Below are 21,986 nucleotides of genomic sequence, written 5' to 3' on the forward strand. Positions count from 1 at the left end.
CTCACTGAAGACCCTGACTTCATCCAGGTGCGAGGGAGGGCTGCCAAGGGAGAGGCTCGACCACACTGACGTGTGAGTGACTGACAGGCCGCCGAGCTTTCCCTGGAGACAGAAGAACTCCTGGCTCAGGGCCGCCCAGTGCCTGGAGAGGCCGGGGAAACCCAGGACTCAGGCGCCCCCGCCCTGGTTTTCCACTGTGGGATAAACTGGCAGATGGTCTTCCTGCCCTGCATTTTTTTTTTTCCTCAGCAGGAGAGAGAGAACCATCCTTCAAATGAAGACAGTTTTCCTCCGTCCCAACTCACTTTGCTCCTCACTACCTCCTGGGCTTGTGCCCCAGCTCAGAAATGTTTTCCAGGGTTTTATGTCTCTTTCTCCTTCTGGAGGGAAATGGGGTTCACATAGGAAGACAGAGCAATAGGCAGAACAAAATGATTAGTTCTGTGCCCATACCCTGCCCGTCCCAGGAACTTCTCACAGTGGCCTGAGTCCTGAGTACAGTGTCCACCTCTCCCATCCCCTCCTTTGTTCCCTCTGCGCCAACTTCATAAATGGCCTTTCTTTGCATTCTCCAATGGAGCAAACTAACTCCTACCTCAGGGCCTTTGTACTTGCTCTCCCTCTGTCTGGAATACTTTACCGCCATCTTACTCCTTCTCACTGTCAGGCCTTTGCTTAAATATTACCTGTTGAGAAAGGCCTTCCCTGCCTGACCACTTCCTGGCTTATTGTACAGCACTTATTCCACCTAAAATTATCCTTTGTCTATTTATGCATTGTCCCCTCCCAGTAGGGCCCTTGGCTTCTCATTCCCTGCTGCACCCCAATCACTAACAAGCACAGTGCTTCGTACCTATTAATACTCATTAAAGGTAGAGGGGCAGAGGGGCCAGGGCTGGGGCTCAGTGGTGGAGCGCTTGACTAGTGTAATTGAGGCCCTGAGTTTAATCCCCAGCTCTAAAAAAAAAAAAAGGTTGAGGGCAGAGTAGATCTGGAACAGACCCTAGGGTTGTTGAATTCACCCTGCCCACTTTACATACGAGCAAATCGAGGCTCAGAGAGAGGCTGTGAGCTCCCCGGCCTCACAGCAAACAGCTTGGACAGCTGGAAGGGGAAGCCCACCTGGGTCCCTTCAGATGACCAGACCGGAGGCCACCAGCCAGGCTCCCTCCCCTGCTCTGCTGACTCACTGCAGAGCTGGGTTCTGAACTTCCCACCCATGGTGCTGACCCAGATGTGGACGGCAGGGGCCTCCAGCACCATGTGACAGGCAGCTGGCCACCCGGGGATCTGATGGACTCTTGGGCTTTTCCTCTTGTTCATCTGCTAACTCTCTAGTCTCCAGCACGTCCTCCTGCAGGCCCTGCTGCCCTCCTGTCCTCCACCCCCAGGGACACCATGGGATGCTCTAGGGCAGAGGCACCTCCTGGAAGAGGAGGATGGGGAGGTCCAGCATCCTGGCCCTGGGGAAGGCCAGTCCTCTGGGGGTGTGCCTAGAGCTACAGCTCCTCAGCCCACAGGAGACGGGTCCCTTCTGAGGGTAGAGCCATGGCCCGCCTGGTCTGACTTTTAGGACAAAATGGAAGTGCTTTAGTGGATACACATGGTGCACCCCAGTGGATTTTGAGGGCTCTGGAGACTGTGGCTGCTCCCAGCATCTCCTGTCCTCCTGCTCCAGAATAGGCCTGAGAGCACTTTAGTAGGAAAAGCCTTTGTTCAGAAAGGCAGTAATGTTCAGTGGTTAGCACAGCCAAAGATGGTGGACTGGAGTCCAGGCCCTGCTGCGCGCTCACTGGGCAACGTGGGACAGGTGCCCTCACTTTAAGTGCTATCGCTCTGTCTTCTGTCCAATAGTTCCATCTCAGATGGGTGTTGAGGGGGTTAAGTGAACCAAAATACCTTAAAAGTGCCCACAGATGGTGGACATTATCTAGTATCCTTGAGTGTCAGCTACTGCTGTTAGTATTTCAAAATCAGAAAGAAGACAGGAAATGGTTTTCTCCTGCTGGGAGAGAAAACTCAAAGAGCCGCAGCCTCGGACGCCAGAGGCCTGGCTTCGAAGCCCATCTGGCCCCGACAAGCCACGTGACTGAGGGGACTTGCTTCCTCCCCAGGCTTTGGCTTCCTCCTGTGTAATATCAGGGCAGTGAGAACAGCCAGGGCCACTCACGGGGCAGCTGAGAGGAGCCGGGGGACCGTGAGCATGGACATGCCTCAGAGCTTGTTCCACACTGGACGAGGCGGCCTCTTTGAGAAGAGAGCAGCGGCCACACTTACCCAGGTTGAGCTTGGTGCAGTTCCCCTGGATCACTGGACACTTGTACACATCTCCTGTCTTCTGCTGGCCATTGGTTTCCAAAGGGGCGCCCACCACCAGCCTGCAGAGGAAGGGGAGAAAGCAGAGGTGCTGGGGAGGCAGGGCCGGGAGGAGGCCTGGAGCAGCAGCCATGGGCCAACCCTCAGGCTTGGACCACGATCCAGCTTCCCTGGGGTCTGGCGCTGAGGTCTGGAGATGCAGAGAGGAAGGCCACACAGGCCCTGCGACAAACAAGAGGGGCAAGTCCCTGCCCAAGGAGTGGGTGCTGGTGGGGCCGGGTGTTCACAGGTGACTAGGAGTTTGTCAAGTGGAGAGGTGGGTCGAGGTGGTCGTGCTGCCAAGGAATGATGCTTTTGGAGCCAGAGTCTTGCCCATCTGTCACTATCTGTCACTATCAGCAGGGCCCTTGTTCATCTCACCAGGGAATCTGTCAGCTGGGCAGACAGATTGGGCATGTTGCTCAGTGGTCACTGTATCTTTGCTCAGGTGGACAAGGCAGCTGGAAGGTGGAGGGGTGGCCAGGGAGGCCTGCTAATTGGGGCTTCTGCTTGGGCCTTCACCTTTGTGAACTTGTTGGGAGGAAAGGGGTTTGCAGATGGAACAAAATTAAGGACCTAGAGTTGAGGTCATCCTGGATTATCCAGGTGGCCCCTAAATCCAATGACAGGTGTCTTTATGAGGGACACAGAATAGAAGTACATGAGAAGGCCAAGTGAAGATGGAAGGACAGAGCTGGACTGCTGCCACATGCCAAGGGGTGCCTGGAGCCCCCAGAAGCTGAAGAACCGAGGAAGGATTCTCCCCGGGGGTCTCAGGAGGCGGGCAGAGGGGCCACTGCTTCGGTTTTGACCTCCAGGTCTGTGAGAGAAGACGTTTCTGTTGTTCTGAACCATTTCATTTGTGCACATTTATTGCAGCAGCCACAGGAAACAAATGGTCTTTGTACATATTTCTAGGGAATAGTGATTAGTCACTTTTTCCTGGCCTGGCTGAGCCCTAGAGGCAGGGCCTGGGAGGAGAAGCCCATGACCCTGGGCTGTGGGCTCACCTTTGAGGTCAGGGAGATGTCCACCTTGGACAGCCCCCTCCACTATCATCTCCAGGGCCCTGAAGGCAGCACCATCAGGAAGGCCACAAGAGTCCTGGTCTGACCTGAAGGGAAGCCTCCAGCTCATGAGGGTCCTCTGGCACACCCAGGGCCCTCCAGGACACGGGTGCCGGCCGGCTCTCTGCTCAGGCCTTAATGGTCAATAGTGACGGGAGAGGGTACTCTTTCCCGGGGACAGCAGTGCTGTGATGGGATGGCTGCCACACTCACGATGGCCCCAGGAGGCTCCTAGTTCCAGGGGGTGAAGAAGAGATAGGTGGAGTTGGGGACAGAGGGACCAGGGAGACATTCCAGAGTCCTGTAAACAGTGCTCTCTTGGTAGTTGCCTGCTACCCATCACGTGGCCCAAAGAAAAGTCCCTCAGCTGTTTTCTGGCTTAGGATGGTTGAGAGGAGATGGCCACAGGCTCAGGAGCACAGGACGTAAGTAGCTTCTCGTGGTCAGACGCCTGGTGCCCCCACCCCTGCCCAGCTCGGGGCGCGAGGAAAGGAAGCCTGGTCCCAAGGGGAGATCGACAGAACTCTGTTTGAAATTAAGTGTCTGTGAAATAAGAACTGAGGTTTCTCCCCTGGGCAGCCAGATAATGACAGAGTCTAAATATAGCCCCTTATTAAACATGCCTATTTTTGACTGGCAGGAATTAATTGGACCTATAAAATCTGTTTGTCTAGACGACATGATTTTTGGCTACTTATTTCTGGGAGTGATTGTGTCACGGTCAAGGCTGCTCCATTCTTTCCAGAGAGGTGTGGGGGTGGGGAGAGAGAGAGAGAAAGGGGGGGGGAGAGGAGGGGAGGGATGGGGGGGGGGAGAGAGAGAGAGAGAGAGAGAGAGAGAGAGAGAGATCCGCCAGTAAAGAAGCTTGAGCCAGTGTGTTGGCCCACGCTATACTCCCAGTAGACTAAGGCAGGGGGATTGCAAGTTCCAGGGCAGCCTGGGCAACTTAGCCAGTCCCTGTTTCAAAAAATAAAATGGATGGTGTTGTGGCTCAGTGGTAGAGCACCCTGGGTTCAACCCCCAGTTCCAATCAAGGGCTCCTTGCTAGCTTTTCCAGCTGCTTCCATCTTTAAGGTCCCCCTGACAGGTGGCTGAGTCCTCCTGGGGGCGTCTTCTCCTGAAGACACTGCTGGCTGGTGGTGCTTTCTGAACAGAGTGTCTCCAAGGAGCACCTCAGGGTGTCTCTGGGAGCCTTGGGGTTTCATGTTCTAAATCAGAAAAGCCACTGCTGTCTTCTGACCCAGCCTGGAGAGGGAGGGACCCTCACAGCTCTTCTCTGTAAAGTGGACCTCTGAGGCCCCTGTGGCCTGCTTGGAGGGACCCCGTAGAGGGTGAGGTCCTTGGGCCAGGAGTCCAGGAGCGGGGTCTTCCTCCCAGCCTGTCCCTAGCTTGCTGAGTGGTCTTGAGAAATCACTGAATTTTTTGACCTTGGTTTTCCTGGCTCTGGAGTTGGGTGAGCGATTCCGGTCCTGCCATCCTCCCAGGAAGACTGTGGAAAGCCACGGTGTTAGGAGGCCTGGGGCTAGCAGGGCCACGTCTGGGAAAGTTACACATAAGACTGGTGGCTTCCTGGAGGAAACGTGTCCCGGCAGTGGCCAAGATGGGACGATCTGGCAGCATATCCACCAAGTCACTGTGACCCCAAGTTTGTAACAGGACAGGGCTTTGTCCTTCTCATCTCCATTCCCCCAGACTCATTTCTCTGGGGCTCCTTGGCACTTTCTGGGGGAGCAGGGCAGGGCTTACTCTACCCACAATATGGATGCAGAAACCAAAGCCCCAAGAGGGAGCCGGCCGAGGTCCCTCGGTTCACTTGTGGCCAGGCTGAGACTGGAGCTCTTGTGGGACAGCTTCCCTGCATTGCCCCAAATGTTCCTTTGTTGTGAAGGGAGGCCGGGGTCAGCCCTCCTCCCCATTCAGGGGTGTGGGCATTACGTGTGTCTGTCGGGCTTGAGGTTTGGAGGGTATGATTCAGTCTCACTTTGAGGGGATAACTGCTGCAGCGCAGGGAAAATGTCCACGTCACCGCCAAGACCAGCCAAATGGTTCCTGGGGTCTGGCAGCCCCTGCTACCCCCTGTGGCTCAGCCTCATGCAGCCACCGCAGCCCCAGGCCTGTGGTGCCTCTTGCCCACGGGACACCCAATCTCTTCTGGCATGGGCACCAGGCAACGCAGCGAACCCTGCAGGTCGCGGTGGGCATGGAGCCCTGTCCACGGGCTCTGTGCGTGAGTCACGGCTGGGGGCTCTGGAGCTTCCTGTGAAGGCGCAGGGAGGTGGTGCAGGCTGATGGGGAACTGGCAGCGGCATTTCAGCCTCGGCTCTGCAGCAGGGCCTCACCGAGGGAGGAGGCTCACCGTGGAGGGTGGAGGGGGCCACCTGAGGAGGCTGCACATGGTCCTGCCAGGAGCTGGGCTCTGTGGCTCCCAGCAGGACACAGGCTGAGAGAAGGAGCCCCAAGCCTGTGCGGCTCAGGTGAATTCTTCCTGTCCTGAGCGCCATCCTTCCAGGCAGGTTTGGTGGTCAGCTTTTAAAATTACAATCTTCTGTCATAAAAAAGAGGTGACATGCAGTCCCATGCTATGTGTAAATGTCTATGTCAGTGTCAATGTGCACCTAGCTCAGGTTGGACCAGTTTTATCTGCCAGCTAGAATGATGGTAGCATCGAGGGCATGTGACTCCAGTAATCCCGGTCAGAGTGAAGCTCAGGACTTGTGCTTAGGACACAGGGGCCACGCTGGTCTTTTTCTCTGGGTGCTGTGGTGGGTAGATGCAAGGCCTGGACTGATGGCAGCCACCCTGTGAGGATGAGGGGTGTGAGCTGACACTGAGTGTGGGAGGAGAAGAAGCTGGAGACCTGCTGAGATCGTCACCCCTCGGATCAGAGTACACTGGAAGTTCACATTGCTGCTCAATGTCAAAGATATAAGGGCAGCAACTACCATTAACTGCGAAAGGGGTTGGATTGGGTTTGCATGTATGTATTATAAATAAAAAATCCTAACTTTTGAGTGGACAAAGGAAAAGAAAACCCATGTAGCTAGAAGTATCTTTAGAAATCCCAGGTATTACCATGCTGCGCATCCCCCACCCCATCCCACCCTAGGTTCACCCAGTGGGATCACCGACACCAAGTACGTGATTTCTCTCTGTGTCACTGAATGTGTAAAACTGTCCCCTGCCCACCGCTCAGCCTCAGGGGAACAGAAGCCCCTTTGTTCTGTGAGCATCCCACTTACAACAGCCCCTTGGACAGGGTACCCTGCGCTCCAGATGTTTCTAGTTACCCGGTGACTGGCCGGGAGACTGAGAGCTGGGGAAATTTCCTTGGGCCAACCTTGAACCAGGGCCCAGAGGGCATCCAGGGCCCAGAGCGAGGAAGTGCTGGGTCCCAGACCTCGGAGCTGCCACAGCTGTGCTGCTGCTTGGTGTCCTAACTCTCAAGGGGTGCTTCCTCTAGCCGCACAGGGTGGAGAGCCGAGGTGGGGCTGGAGCTCCAGGCCCCGCCAGGCCCTTCATTGGTGGTGTCTGGTGAGGCAGGTGTGAGCCCGGTCCTTCCCCAGCAGACCGCAGACACCTGAGGCCGCAAGCACTGAAGGCCACGGGGTGTGGGGGAAAGACCACCTGCCTCTGCAGTTGGTCCTGAGCTGGGAGGTGGGCAGGGGGCTGCCTAGGAAGGGCAAAGACGTGGGCTTAGCCCCCTTCCTGGATAGTCTGGTGCTTCGTCCCTGTGAGGCCTGACGCTCACATTCTGAGAAATTCAGGGATCGCTGATGATCCATTTCACTTTAATGACTCACGTTCCACGCAGCTCAGAAGCCATGGGTTTTAATGACCAGGACAGCTGTGAGGCTGGCAGGGCGATTGTGCCTGAGGCTCAGCATGGGGCTGTAACCAGCCTGCGGAGGGCCCATCCAGAGCTGGGCTCCACGCGAGGTGCTCTTTCACCCTAGGGAACAACCTGGAGGCTCAGGGGCCCAGCCTGGGGACACTGCCCTCTGCCAAGCCAGCTGGGCGTCCTCGGGGCCTGGCTCTTCTCCTCTCCCGTCACCTGTGTCTTGCCCAGCCCCTCCCCCGCTGCTCAAACCCACACCAGGCCTTTTGTCCCAGGTCTCTCCTGGCTTCATTTCTCCTTTTCTGAAATCAGATAGGGGCATTGGGGAGGGGGTTTTGCTCGGGCAAGAGCTCCAGGGAACAAAGGAGAGACTATTCCTTGCTCTCTCCCACTCTCTCCATGGAAAATGTAATCTCCTCCAGCCAGTGGGAGCTGGTGGCTAATGCGCTCAAGATGGGGCCGGGCAGCGCTGAGCACAGCAAGCCGGGGCCTGCGCACAGGGGCTTGTGGGCACTGGCTGGGGCTCCTGTGTGCAGGGGGAGTCTGCCGGGGACCGAGGGCCTTGCTGGGCTGGAAGCAGGGCTTCTGCAGGCCTTGGCTCAGACACCTGGCAAGGCCTAGAGTGCTGGTGTCCAGAAAAATGGGGACCCTCCCTCTCTCAGCACTACTCTCCCTGCTTCTGTAAAACCCACATCGAGATGGAAATCCTGTGTGAGTGTTTTCAACAAACATATGTGATGGTTAATTGTATGTCAACTTGACTAGGCCATAGGGTACCCGGGTCAAACATCATCGGAAATTTCCATGAAAGTCTTTGGTACTAACATTTAAATCTGTAGACTGAGTCAAGCAGATCGCCTGCTCCAAGGTAGGTGGGCCTTGCCCAATCAGTTGAACTTGCGCTAAACTAAAAGGGATTCTGCCCACCTGACTGCAACTGAACTGGGAGGTCAGACTTTCCCTGCCTTCGCACTTGAATGGAAACAGCTTTCCTGGATTTCCAGGCTGCCAGTCTTTGGAGTGGACTCCACCATCCACGGATGATGGTCTTGCCAGCCTCTGTATTCACTTGAACCAATTCCTTGTAGTAAATCTCTTCCCATACACTGACACAGTTTCTCTGGATTGCTCTTAGGACATTCCCATTGTAGTCTTAGATTCCAAGGGTTTTCTATGAATCATTTTGTGTGGCTGACTATTCCCACCCTCCTTCATTCGTTGATTCCTGAACATATACTGAGTCCTCAGTACTGTACCCAGCACTGGCAGGATGGTGACCAGGACACCCTCCCTGCCTTTAGGGGGCCTCTGGGTTGATATAGGGACAGACGGGCAGCTGGTAATTACAACCAGCAGTGGAGGTCACAGAGGCTCCCAGACCAGAGGCCTCAGCCTCCCTGGGAGGCTGTGGGACAGGCCCCAGCCTGGGCTCCAGCCCAGACCACCGTGGAACCCGGACCTGGAGGCGGCCCAGTGACTGTTCCTGCAGCCCTCCAGAGACGCTGAGGCACACTTGAACCTGAGAAGCGTGGGCGGGTGCACTCGGGGACGCGGCCACCGTGGCCCATGCTGGGCCCAAGGCCCTGAATTCCCACCTCTCTCCACGCTTCTGAGGCCCTTAGCACCTCACTGCTGAGCGCTTCTCTGCCCCACTTTCACCCTGCGCCCAGACGGGGCCTTCTCGGTCACCCCTTAGGTCCAAGGACACCTCCCCCAAGAGGACTTTCTACCTCCTGTCACTCCCATGTCACTGCCCGCCTCACCCCAGCACTGGGCCCAGCTGCTGGGTTCTCCACCTGCTCTTCATCTGGGCGGCAAGGAGCCAGGACCCTGCCCGTCAGGTTGCTCCTGCAGGCACCCCACTCCACAGCAGCACTAGGCACACAGTAGGGCCTTCAGTAGAGCTGTCGTGGGATGAGCCAGTCATCTGGCTTAGAGGTGACTGAAACCACATGGTCTGAAGTTTGGGACCACGGACCATGGGGTACTTTTGTCCCAACCCCTGGGCCCATCTGGGAGAGTGGAGCAGGCTCTAGTGGAGGAACCAAAGAGGCCACACTGAGGCCGGAAACAAAGCTGGGGACTGCCCTGGGCCTCAGTGTCCTCATCTGCCAAATGGGGCTGCTTACCCTCTGGGGTTCCGAAGGAAGTGGTTCCTAGCCTGGCTGGTCATCAGAATTGATCCCCCGGGAGAGTGACAAATGCAAGTTCCCGTGCCTGCCTCCAGAGGGTTCTGACCCTCTGGAGGGACAGGAGCCCCTCTGTTGTGGGGTGGAGCACTTCTGAACTCCCTCTGGGCTCTGACTCCAGCTCCCTCCTCTGTTGTCCTGAAGTCGTCCTCCGTTGGTTTTATTTACTCATTTTTCAATATTTCTCTTGGTCAAAGGAAACGTGTAAGAAATACCTACATCCATTAACTGGTTCCAACATTTTAAAAGCAGGATTCAATTATTTTCCGATTACAAAGGTGATCAGTGTTTGCTGTTCAGCATTTACGCTGCGGATCTGTGCGAAGTCAAATCAGAAAGGCTCTACCTGGCCTTCCCCGCCAGCCCATCAGCACGGGGTGGGGACGATCATCTGATGACATGCAGGACAGGAAATCTGGAATCCTGCTACAGCCATAGCTCCGAAACACACTTTCCTCAATTGGTTATTATTTTGGGGGGTTACTGAGGATTGAACCCAGGGGCACTTGGCCACTGAGCCCCAACCCCAGCCCTATTTTGTACTTTATTTAGAGACAGGTCTCACTGAGTTGCTCAGAGCCTCACTTGCTGCAGCTGGCTTTGAACACGCCATCCTCCTGCCTCAGCCTCCCGAGCTGCTGGGATGACAGGCGTGTGCCAGTGTGCCCGGCCCACTTGATTATTTTTCACAAGGACACCTTTTCGCATCAGTTTATGTCCATGGCACCCTGTGACAAGGCCCCTGCTGTGGACCCCACTCCAATCTTTCTGGGGCTGTGTCTCTTCTGAGGGGGTGAGAGGTCCTAACCGTCGAGGACCCCCAAGAGCCCAGGCCTGCTTCCCAGCTCCTCCTCACGGGGTCTTTCTCATGGCAGATCACACCACGGACGGTGCCAGCCAAAGAGTGGCTGTTTGCCGGGGTGAGGACAGATCGAGGTGTGCAGGCTGGAGTGTCCACACTGCGAGGTCCCTTGGTCAGAGAGAGGGAGGGAAGGACAGAGGGGACGCGTGGGCTGGAACGGCCCTTGCTCTGGTGCTGCAGCCCCAGGTATCAGGAGGGGCCTGTCTGAGACATCACACAGCCCCCCTGCTTCAGAGAGGTGCCCGGTGTCGACTTTAAACCTCTGTCCTGTTGACGGGGACTCCGACGGTTTGGCCTTTCCCTATTGACCGCTGTTCAAGGGACCTCAAGCCGTCCTTCTGTAACACAAGCCTTCCGTCAACGCAGATCAGTGAAGACGCTCCCGGGCACCATTAGCTGTGTGCAGCCCAAGACTCGCAGGTCCAGAGCCCACGCCCAGTGGGTACTCCAGGGGCTGGGCCTTGTGTCTGGGGCACGCGCCTGTGGACAAGTCGATGTCACTGACGTTGATCTCACAAGCCTGGCTCTCTGGTTTGCTCCTGGCAGCTTTGGGGTCCCCCTCAGCTTACAGCCATTTCCCCTAAACTGCAGCAGTACTTAGGACAGAGGAGGGAAGAGTGAGGGGGCCACCGCACAGCCCGTCCTCGTCCAGGTGGAGAGAAGCACCTGACCCTCTGCTGTGAGGAACGGGAGGCGCCAGCTGGTGCCATCTCGTCAAAGGGCGTCACCCACTCTGCACCTCTGCCCATGCCAGGCTCATGTCCATTCTCAACAGGCCCCCGATGGCCTCGGTGCATGAATCCCCTCATCCCAGACTTTCTGAGGGAACCTGCCCCTCGGAGCCTCTTCCTCCAGGAAGCTTCCCTTGATCTCTCCTCCAACAGCTCCCTCAGTTCCCCGAATGCTTTGTTTGAGCCTCTCGTGTCTTTTCTCTCCTGTTGATAATTTGCCTCCAGAGAGCAGCAAGACCTTGACCCACATTTAACTCTGCCTCAGTGCTGGTCAAGGCACTTAGGACACAGTCAAGGCTCCATGGTGGTTTGTTGAGTGAATAAGTGAGCACACGGATGGCCAGGCTGTTCCCTCTGCAGTGACAAGCGTGTCTTCACTTTGCTTCTTGGGGAGCAGCCAGGAGCTGAGCTCGGGTGAGCACTCTGGGTCCCCTTCGCAGATGACCCCTGTCCTTGGTGTACTCTAGGACCGATCTCCCAGGGAGATGTCCTTGGTCCGTTCCCCCCAAAGGGGCTGAGCGAGCAGGGTCACCTCCCCCCTTCTCTTTTTGACATGCCCAGTAAATGATGCCTGGACTTTCCAGGTCACGCTCAGAGGGTTTTTCCTTTCAGTGTTATAACAGCCCTCCCCTCTGAAAGTGGAAGGGAAACGCAGCAGTTTGCACAGCTGTTCCTCCGTGGAATGTGCAGTTTGACTTCTTGGAGTGTGTGGGTCTGTGGCTCCCTAGCTGTTGCGTGGTAGCGGGGAAAGGGCCTCAGCTCCTCTGCCCTCCGCCCCAGGCAGGTGTTGCCTTGGGTTCCTGGTGAGCGTGTGACTGGGGTGCACACCACGCTCCCTCCATCATCCCACGACCAGGGGTGGCTGGGCAGCGAGGGCCATCCCCACTGGACAGAGAAAGACAGCGGAGCCCAGGAAAGCCAGGGTTTTGGCTGAGGCTGAGGCTTGAGGTACACCACTGCGTCCAGGGCTCTTCCCACCAACCACATGCACCTGGGTTGTGCAGAAGGAGGAGAAGGCCCGGAGACCAAAAGGACACTCCTTGGTTCCCGGCCTTTTGATGTGTTTGTGGTTGACTCTGATCTATTCCAGATGAGGTGAGTGGCCTGCGCTGAGTCACCTGCCCTCCTGGGCCTCAATTTCCGCTTCTCTAAAATGAAGGACTTGGACAGAATCACTGCCAAGCAATGGCCACCAGGGCTTCCTGTGTGCCTGGTGCTGTGACGGTGCAGAGGTGTGAAGCACAGTCCTCGCCCTCTGACTGGGGAGCGCGGAGGGACCTGTGTCCACTGATGGCGGGGTGTGGAGAACGACGCTATCAGGGACCCAGGGGGAGAGGCCCCGGCTCAGCCACCAGGGAGCTCTGCACGATGCCAGGGCTGGGCCCAGGGAGGGAGGCGGCTCTGAGTCCAGAGGGTGCCAGGGCCTGTGTGTCATTGTGAAGGTGAAGACTGTTCCTGGGCGGGCCCAGAGGGTTGGACAAGTCCCTGCCTCCACAGAGTGTGGCAGCGCATCCTGTGCCCTCCTCCCGGCCCCTCTCCTCAGCCCACATCCCTTCCCTGGCCCCTCACTTGTCCAGAGAACTCTGAGGCGTCTGAAGGTCAGGGACCCACCTGTGTTGACAAGTGTCACGCTGCTCCCCTGCATTGCCCCGACCTGCTTGCTAGGGCCTCCTGCCACCGGTCACTCCTTTAGATTTAGGCACTGAAGGTCCCTTGCAAGGACAGGAGGAGCTGAGCTGCAAATCCGTGAGTGCTCAGAGACCTCTCACAAAGGATGCAGCCAGTGGTTCCAGCCCGGGCTGGGCGTTTGACTTCACTGGGGATGTTTGAAAACAGATCCGGGGACACCTCTGGATATTCTGCTTTGGTTCCTTTTCTTTTCTTCAGCACTGGGGACTGAACCCGGGGCACTTTACCGTGCAGCCACATCCCCAACCTGCTTTATTTTTTATTTTGAGACAAGATCCCACGCAGTCGCTGAGGCTGGCCTTGAACTTGATCTTCCTGCCTCAGCCTCCCAAGTCACCTCGCTGCTGTGGTGACTCTTCAGCTGGACGGAGATACCTTTCTTCTGTACCAGTTTTCACAGGTCATTCTGTCCGGCAGCCAGCTTTGGGAGCCCCTGGATTGTGTTAGGTGATGACTAGACTTTGGAATAATGGAGAAGCTGGCTGTCTGGGGATGGGGACAGGATGCTCCATCGAGAAATAGGGATGGGTTAGCTCAGGGGTAGAGCCTAACATGTGTGAGGCCCTGGGTTTGATCCCTAGCACCCAAAAAGAGAAAAGCTAATGATCACTGGGACATACATTCATATTTTCAAAACACTTTATAGGAGTAAGCAAATAAACAGATGCATAAATGAATATTTAGAGGAAGTTGATTTCATCCAGGTGTTAGGGGCTTCCCCTGATGTTAAAGTACTTACTCCTCAAAGTGCCCCACCACAGGGAGATGGCATTCCCATTTCAAGGCTAACTCCCTGGCTGGCCGAGGGGCAGCTTCTGGGCCTTCCCTTCCTCCCTGCTCCTAGCCCCGGGGGACAGCCGGGCTGCAGGAGGGCAGAGAACACGGAAGCCAGCTCCGTGCTGCACCAGGGAATCCCGGTCCTGCAGACACCTCCAAAGCCCTCTCCATCTGGTTCAAAGCTCAGATTTCCTTTCTCCCTCTCCCCCTGGATGATGACCATGGTTATTCTCCCAGGATTGCTCTTATTCTGAGAAGCCATATGGAAACAGAAGGGCTTCAGCCACTGGAGAGTGCGGTCTGTCACGACATTTTGGGAAATGTCCTTCTCCTGGGTTAGAGCCGTTTGTTGGCTCAGCAGTGGGGAGGTGCAGTGGACACAGAGCCAGCTGTCTGGGGACAGGCCACCACCCGCCACCTCCCTCCCTGCCTGTCTGGCCTCATCTTGGCCCAGCCTCTCCATGGACCCCAGACCCTGTGTAAGGGTGTCCAGATTTGGGCTTCCCTGAGACCAGCGTCAGTCCCATCTAGACTTCTAGAATCATCCTCTTCCTTTCTTCCTCTTCTCCCGTGGGCCTGACACACACCAAAGATGCAAAGCTGAGTAGAGGCCAAGACCACCTTGAGGGGCTCGCGGCCTTCCTTCTCTGTACTCTCCTCGTAGCTCCCTATTTTCCGCCTTGTCTTCTCTTTCTGTCTTTCCTTTCCCCATCTCGTTTTCCATTTCTCCCGGTTGGCTTTTCTCACATCCCCCTTCATGTGTCTCTGCCTCTCTGGCTCAGGGTGACTCATCACAGCTAAAACAGGAAGAAAATGACCAAGAAGGAAAGTGGGGAGGGTTGGGGAATTCAACAGAAAACCACAGAGACCGTGTCCAGACGGTCTCAAGTTAGTGATAATCATCTTGCCGTTGGCTCTGAGTGTCCCAGGAAGAGAGAGCTCAGACAGGGGAGGAAGGCTCCCTGAAAGAATTCGAGATCCCAAACAGCCCACAATTCTTCAGAAGGAGTCGGGAAAGTGAGAGGGAGGCATTCTATCCAAGCCTGGGGAAAACCAGGGCTAGGTTAACTGGGATTGAGTACAGTTAAGAGTAGTGAGAAAGGCCTTTATAGCCCAAAGATTTGTTTCTTAATGGTGCGTAACCTTAAACACACATATTGCCCTGTGTGGCTTTTCGTTGTATGGCCTAACTGGGTGGAGGTGCAGGCCGCCCTGTGGGTGACAGCTGTGGGAAGCCTACATGATTAGTGCTCATTCCTGGGCCCTCTTGTGCCCTCTAGTGACACTTAAGATAATTGCAGATAATGGCACACTAATGGCTAAGGAGCCATGAGTGAAGTCATCCATGGGTACCTGCAGGGCATGGGTTCCAAGACCCCCGCAGGGACTAACAGCCACAGATGCTCAAGTCCCTGTGTAAAATGGCACGATGTTTGCACATCACTTACAAACATCATTCCATATGCTTTAAACCATTTTTATATTACTTATAATTTCTAATAGAATGTAAACTCTAGGTAAATGGGTGATATAATGTCTTGCTTAGAGAATAATGACAAGGGAGGGTCTGTGCATGTTCAGTACACACATTTTTTTTCCCCAGAATTTAAAAAATCTGCAGTTGGTAGAATCCGTGGGTGCAGAACTCACAGGACAAGGAGGGCCGGATATGTCAGGCTTCCAAAGGCAAATCTGGGAAATGAGGTACCTCCACTCTCAAGACGAAGTGCATTTCAGCATTAGCTTACTCTCCCCCTCATGTGAGGGGCTCCTCTTCTCTCTCCTGTACTGGACTTAGGAAGGATGTTGGGGTCACAGAATGAAGGATGGCTTTCAGAAAAGGACGGGAGCCTGAGGGCCCGCAGGCTGCGGGTGGGGGTGGGAAGAGGCGGGTGGAGAAGATGCTGAGTTGGCAGGTCTTTCTGGCTCCCCTGAACTGCCCACATTAAATTTATTTTCTTTCTCGGAGGTTAGTAACCAGGAGATTTTCTTTTCAATGTTTCCACTCCTGAGATTGTGTATCTTCCTACCCATAAAGCACCCAGCGGTTGGCTCCTGCCTTTGAAGTTGATCTCCAAGGAGGGCGGGCGGCCACAAGGACTGGCCTTGTCCCCTCCTCTGCTCGTGCAGTGGGTGGGTGCCAGAAGTCACCTGGGCTTCACCCACATGCCTCAAGTCCTGGGACTGCCGGTGTTGGTTTGGCATGAAAGAAAAGAAAGGAAGAAAAAGAAAAGAGTGAAGAAATGAAAAGAAAAAGGAGAACAAAGAAATCCAGAGATGCAAGGAGCCCTGGACACCATCTGCAGGCTGCATCTGGAATGGACCACAGACCCTAGAGTTGGTGCTGGCTTCTGGGACCCAGGGCCCTCCCCGGCTCCTCTCTGTGCTTCTTGGTGCTTCTAAGGGCCTGGAGGTCCCAGTGAGGACAACACAGCCCTCTGAGCTCTCCCTCTTGCCTCCTGTGTGCCTGCCAGGTCTGCTGGGTGGTGCGGCCGGGGCCCTGGGCCAGCATTCCCCAGGAGGTAGCCTTCTCTCTCTGGCTTTCGTGGGGGGTGGTGACATCCTATCCTGGGCTTTGCTTCTGTAGTGATTTAGACTTTAACCAGAGTGAGTCATGGTGTGCATTTTATCTGTTCCAAAGGAAAATAGCGGAGGACATTTATGTGCTGTGGTGTCGGGAGCCTGCTCTGGGGCCAGAGTCAGGAGATCTCGGTGAGATTTCTGCAGCAGTCAAGGCTGAGGCTGCCCCAGGCCTGACCGTCACTGTGGAGAGGGGACAGGCTTGGACATGATGGAGCTTTCTACTCTAACAACAGAAACTGGGGCTCTTTCCTTGAACCGTCTCTCTGGACACCTCCTCCCTTCTGGAGGGAGGGAGGGACACAGCTCTTGCGGCTTCCTCCCAGAATACACTCTGCACATCATCTCCTGTTTCTCCTTGTGAGAGCCCTTTGGGGTTTGCATCACCATGCCCATTTTACCCATGAGGAAACCCTCATCCAGGACCTGGAGGTGATGGGCTCAAGCTCCCGTGGTTTGGAAAGTGGCTGAGTGGGAAGGAAACCCAATTTGTGTGATTTTTAAATCTAGACATTTCCTGGAGTGAGGAGCCTCTCAGATGTGCTTTGGTTTGTCTGCTGAGGTGGAAGGCCGGTGCTCACCCTCAGACCCCACTCTCGGCCCATGGATAAGAGCCACAGAGGAGAGTCGGCCTGCCTGGGGGCTGGGAGTGGAGGATGGGGCATCCCCCCTGGGCCTAGGCTTGACAGTAGATTTTGTGGGTTGATTCCTCACGGGTTCTCTTTATGATGAACCTGAAAGTCCACTCTTGGTGGCCCTCTGGAAGACCTTAGCGAAATGTCAACCTGCTTTCTAGGAAGGCCAGTGCATAAAGCCATTATAAAAGGTCAACGCGTTAGCCAGATTAGAGTCTGGTCTAGGAGGACACCAGCTAGTGAATTTTGAGACCAAGGACGCAGGAGGGTAGGTGGACCAGGGTTCAGAGGCCTTTGGAAGAGGTGGTGGCGGCGCCTGCGCTTGGCCTTGGTGGATGACTTGCTCTGAGTCTCTCGGGTTTCTGAGTCTCCCTCTCCTCTGCCTCACGGTACATCCACCCCTCAGCCCCTCCAGCACCTGCCCACGCAGCCCAGCTCTGGTCCTCGGGTCTGTGCTCTGCACCTTCTCCTCCACCCTCAAAGGAAGGGGTTCTTTCTCTAAAGGTGGTTCCTTCCTCTTCACCCCCTACCCACACCCTGCCCACGCTGCTCCACTCCTTTCTGCTCTGCACAGGAGGAAGCCCACCCTCTCAATCCTCTCTCGACTCCCTCTGCCACTCTCTCCTGCCATGTTGAAAATGGCCTCCTCCTCAGTGAACCCGAGATCCTTTTGTGTATCCCTCCCTGGGTGTCTGTCAGCTGGGGTTAGGGTTCTTTGAACACACGCTTCTCTTCCTGGGCGGGCTCAGCGCCTGTCCTTCCCACACACTGCTTAGCTCTGGGCCCTGGGGACACCATCCTGGGTGGGGACTGCTTCTGCTCTGTGCTCCTGGGGCCTAACCAGGTCCCTGTGCTCAGAAGAGCTGGACTTCAGACTTGGCTCTGACACTCACTGTGTCCTCCTTTGGTATCTCAGTTGCCTCATCTGTAAAATGGGAACACACCCACTTTCCTTAGGAGTTGCCGAGTCTCTGAATCTCTACTCAGGGAGTTTGCTGTGGATTCTTGTTTTTAAAGCCCATCAAGTACTAATGGTGTCTCCCTGGGATGTCACTGGACCTTCAGGTCCCTGTCCCCAACACCCCAGAGGGAAGGAGTCAGAATGATCTGCCTTTCAGAGAGCTGAGGTTTCATCTGCTTCCGGGGGTGAAAGCTTCAAGGACAAACTGAGGACTTGGGGACCCAACTCTGTTTCTTCTCAGCACCAGGAAGCTTCCTGCTCCTGAGGGCCAAAGGCTCAGAGAAGCCTCTGCCAACCCGGCACCGGAGCTTCTGGGACTTCAAATGGTCTTAAAAGGCGCTGACTTAATAACTCCAGTGTAAATGCAGTAGAGTCATGTGGATCAAATTTCTCTGAACATACACAAGGGTTTAGAAAGGGGCAGGGAACACTCAGCCCCTGAGGAATTTGTTTGCTCTTTCCTTTTGGTATGTCTGTGAGCGTTGTTATTGTTGCTAAAACCAAAGCGTGTGGGAAGCTGTTCAAGATGTCGGGAGCCCTAGGGCCCAGCCCGCTTTGCCTAGTGTGAGCTGTGAGTTGGGGGTGTCGTGGGTAGGAGGGGAAGGGGTGAGAACAGAACGTGGCCGCCTCCCCAGGCCCATCCCCTCATCCTCCAGCTTCTTGCTCACAGTCCTGTGCTCTTGACACAAAATGAGGCTCACACCTGGAAAACGGGGCCCATTTCCTGCGGTGGGTGACAGGTGGTGGGCTCCTCTCTGGGCAATGCTGGAGCCTGGATGTGGGGGCAGGAGCTGGGGAGTTAGGTTCTTCCCCACCGGCAAGTCCCTGTCTGACCCCTTGGAGGAGGTGGTGGGCCTTCAGAGGTGCCATCTCCCTGCTGGAGCCTGCCAGGGGATCCGTTAGCCTCCAGGTATGCGGCCCAGGTGTGAGCAAGGCTCTGCCCTGGGGCTGGCAGCCGGGTCTGCACCAGGAGCAGGGAGAGCTGGGGTTGGGGAGCCCTCAACCATGGCCAGCGGCTGGCTTCTTAGCGGCTGGCTTCTCGGGTTCCGCTGCTTCCAGCTGCAGGCAGCTCGGCCTCATTCCCTGCTTTGCTGATGACACTTTGGGATTTTTGACCTTGTTCCATTCCCTGAGACAGAGGGGTCCAGTCCCACTTGATACTTGAGGTTCAGGAGGGTCAAGAGCTTGCCCTGAGGCCTTTGCTGAGCCACGTGCTGCAAGCCCTTGCTCTTGTCCATCTTTTGAGGCACCCCAGCAAGGAGCTGAGCCCACATCCCTGCAGGAGCCATGCATAATGGTCAGCCACTATCCCCCGAACGACACTGCCATCGACCTCTCTTCCTAATGATCAACACGCGCCGGGTCCTCTGTCTGATACAACTTTCAGAAGTCTGCCGGCAGACCAGGGAGAGTGGGGGCCATAGAGGGAGCAGGGAGGGGAGCAGTCAGGCTGGACGTGCAAGAGGTCCGTGCAACAGGGATTCCTGAAAGGCCTGGGGTGCTCCTGTCCGTTCTGCACCACGGCTGCTTTCCGTGTCTCTCAGTCACTTGTGGCAGGACACATGCTCAGGTCACTCTCTGTGATGGGTGTGGCCCTGTATCTTCCCCACAGTGCTCTTGGTTGCATGTAGATCAACGAAAGCAACCAGGAGTGGATTCTATCATATTTTTTCCTGCTCATTTAAGCCCAACCTCAAGGACCCTGTTCAAATGCCCCTCTTCTATGAGGCTCTCCCAGAAACTCAGGCCAAGAATTTCTCTTGTCCAACTCTGGCTAGAGTTTGGCTGGAGGCTCTCAGGCTGCAGAGAAATGAAGCTGGGGGCTAATAAGGGACTTAGCTGTGAGCCTAAGTGACGCCAATTCAGCACTGAAAATGATATGTGCTATTAGAGAGAAGGCTAGGGAGGGAAAGGTCATTTTCGGCTAGGAGAAGGACCCAGAAAGCCTTCATGGAGAAAGTGACCTCACAAAGATGAATATAATTAATACCAGGTCATATTTTTGTCTCGTATTGCTTTTAAATTATTTCAAGGATACTAGCATTGCCTGCTCAACTGGTCTGGCCCTTGGTTGAGAGTGAAACCATGCCTTGCTCATACCAATATTTTGCAGATTCTAGTGAAATTTATGAGTAGATGTTTAATAAACAAATATTGATCAAAATAAATTTGATCTTAGAAAAGGTAGTTCAACTTACTGTTCAAACCATCAAACCACATAAAAATATTGGTGGTATTTATGTTTGGGTTAGATGAGGAGGATTATGCCATGAATTCAGCCTTTTCAGGTATGTTTCTGAGCACCTACGAAAGGCCAGGGATTATGCCCCGACTTCAGGAAGAAAGACAATTGGATACAATTGTTATCCTGTTTGTTTGAAAAACGCTATGAAAAGGGAAATATGGAATTCTGCAGGGGCAGCTAATCTAGCCATGAGAAAGGAGGGGCCGTGAAGGTTTCTCAGAAAAGTACTAGTTAAATTTATAAAAGAATATGAAGAAGGATTTTCAGTTCCAGCCATAAATAGTGACAAAATCTGGACCAAACATTGAGCAGGTATTTTCAGGCACTGGATAGGAAACAAAGCAGAGCTCTAAGATTCCATCTCACTCCAGCCAGAAGGGCAATCATCAGAAATACAAGCACCAATAGATGTTGGCAAGGATGTGGGGAAAAAGGCACACTCATACACTGCTGGTGGGACTGCAAATTGATGCAACCACTATGGAAAGCTGTATGGAGGTTCCTCAGAAAACCTGGAATGGAACCACCAATTACTCAGTTATTCCACTTCTTGGTTTATACCCAGAGGACTTAAAATCAGCATACTATAGTGATGTAGCCACATCAATGTTTATAGCAGCTCAATTAACAATAATTAGACTAACTATGGAACCAACCTAGGTGTTATTCAACAAATGAATGAATAAAGAAAATGTGATATATATATGTAAAACGGAATATTACTCAGCCTTAAAGAAGAATGAAATTATGGCATTTACTTGTAAATGGATGGAGCTGGAGAATATTACACTAAGTGAAATACGCCAATCTCCTAAAATCAAAGACCCAATGTTTTCTCTGATACGTGGATGCTAATTCACAACAAGTAATGGTGGGGGGTTTCGGAAGAATAGAGTTACTTTGGATTAGGCAGAGGGGAGTGAAGGGAGGAGAAGGGTATGGGGATAGGAAGGAAAGTAGAATGAATCTGACATTTATTATCCTATGTACAGAGATGACCTCATGACCGTGTGATTCTATATCATGTACAACCAGAAGAATAAGAAATTATACTCTATTGATGTGTGTGTCTCAAAGCCTATTCTGCTGCCATGTATAACTAATTACAACAACAACAACAACAAAAACAAAGAATCATCAAAAAAAGAGCAGGGCTTGATATGTGAAAGAAGGAAGGAACAGGGCCTGAGCCCACATTTGCCCCAGTTCTCTCTCCAAGGGCAAATTCCTTATTGATTCCAGAAAAACAGAGTACAGAGAGCAGCCATCTTGCTGGACAAAGGAAACCCACTGAAGTTGGGGCTGCAAAGGCAACTAGAATCTGGGAGGGGCAGGTCCCCGAAAAGAGAGAGCCACAGCCCCCAAACAGTTAAAAGTCTCCCTCAGAGCCTGGGGTGCATCCCAAGCAGGGTCTGCAGGGTGTGAGAGTGGAAAGTCAACCAGAAAGCAGCCAGGAGGAGGAGGGATTTTAGAAACAGAGAGATTTAGAGGTTGCCTACTAAGTGTTGGGGAGATGCTGGGGTTTGTGCCCAGCCAGGAGGAAAAGATCTTGGTGAACACCCTGGGCTTTCATCCGAGACCCCAGGATGTTCATGCTTTAAGAGTAAATACCATATCCCAGGAGTAAGGGCAAAGCCAGACTATGCCCACCCTAACTGAGGGCCAAACGGTGCCATGCTAAGACTTATGACTTCACCTGTAATCTAACTGCCTATCAGAACAAAATATGGCATTCTTAAAGGGAGGTAACAGAACCCACATTCTCTATAATGTGTCATCCACAATATTCAGCATAGGATAAAAAATGACCAAGTAAGTGTAGAATCAGAAAAAAGTGACTGATGGTCATCAGATAAAATCGCCACTGGAAGCAGACCTGATATTATTTCTAATCAATAAGAACTTTTAAATAGTTAAGATTAATATGTTAAAACAAATAGAATAAGAAATGGACAAATGGAATAAAGAGAGATCATTTTCACAAAATAAGAACCTATTAAAAATAATCAAATGGGCTGGGTGCAGTGGCATACACTTACAATCCCAATGGCTTGGGAGGC

The 21,986-nt window shown here is 54.0% G+C and overlaps 1 protein-coding gene across 1 annotated transcript in view; it reads right to left on the minus strand.

Annotated features, from left to right (window-relative positions):
* The window catches only part of Itga11 (integrin subunit alpha 11), a 114,231-nt gene that overhangs the window by 59,214 nt on the left and 33,031 nt on the right, over positions 1 to 21,986 (minus strand). Inside the window, exon 3 of the mRNA XM_077799944.1 lies at positions 2,278 to 2,378. Within this exon, the coding sequence (XP_077656070.1) occupies positions 2,278 to 2,378 (101 nt within the window). The remainder of the gene's footprint in view (positions 1 to 2,277; positions 2,379 to 21,986) is intronic.

The sequence above is a fragment of the Urocitellus parryii genome, chromosome 6, assembly GCF_045843805.1.
Source record: "Urocitellus parryii isolate mUroPar1 chromosome 6, mUroPar1.hap1, whole genome shotgun sequence".
NCBI classification, from domain to species: domain Eukaryota; kingdom Metazoa; phylum Chordata; class Mammalia; order Rodentia; family Sciuridae; genus Urocitellus; species Urocitellus parryii.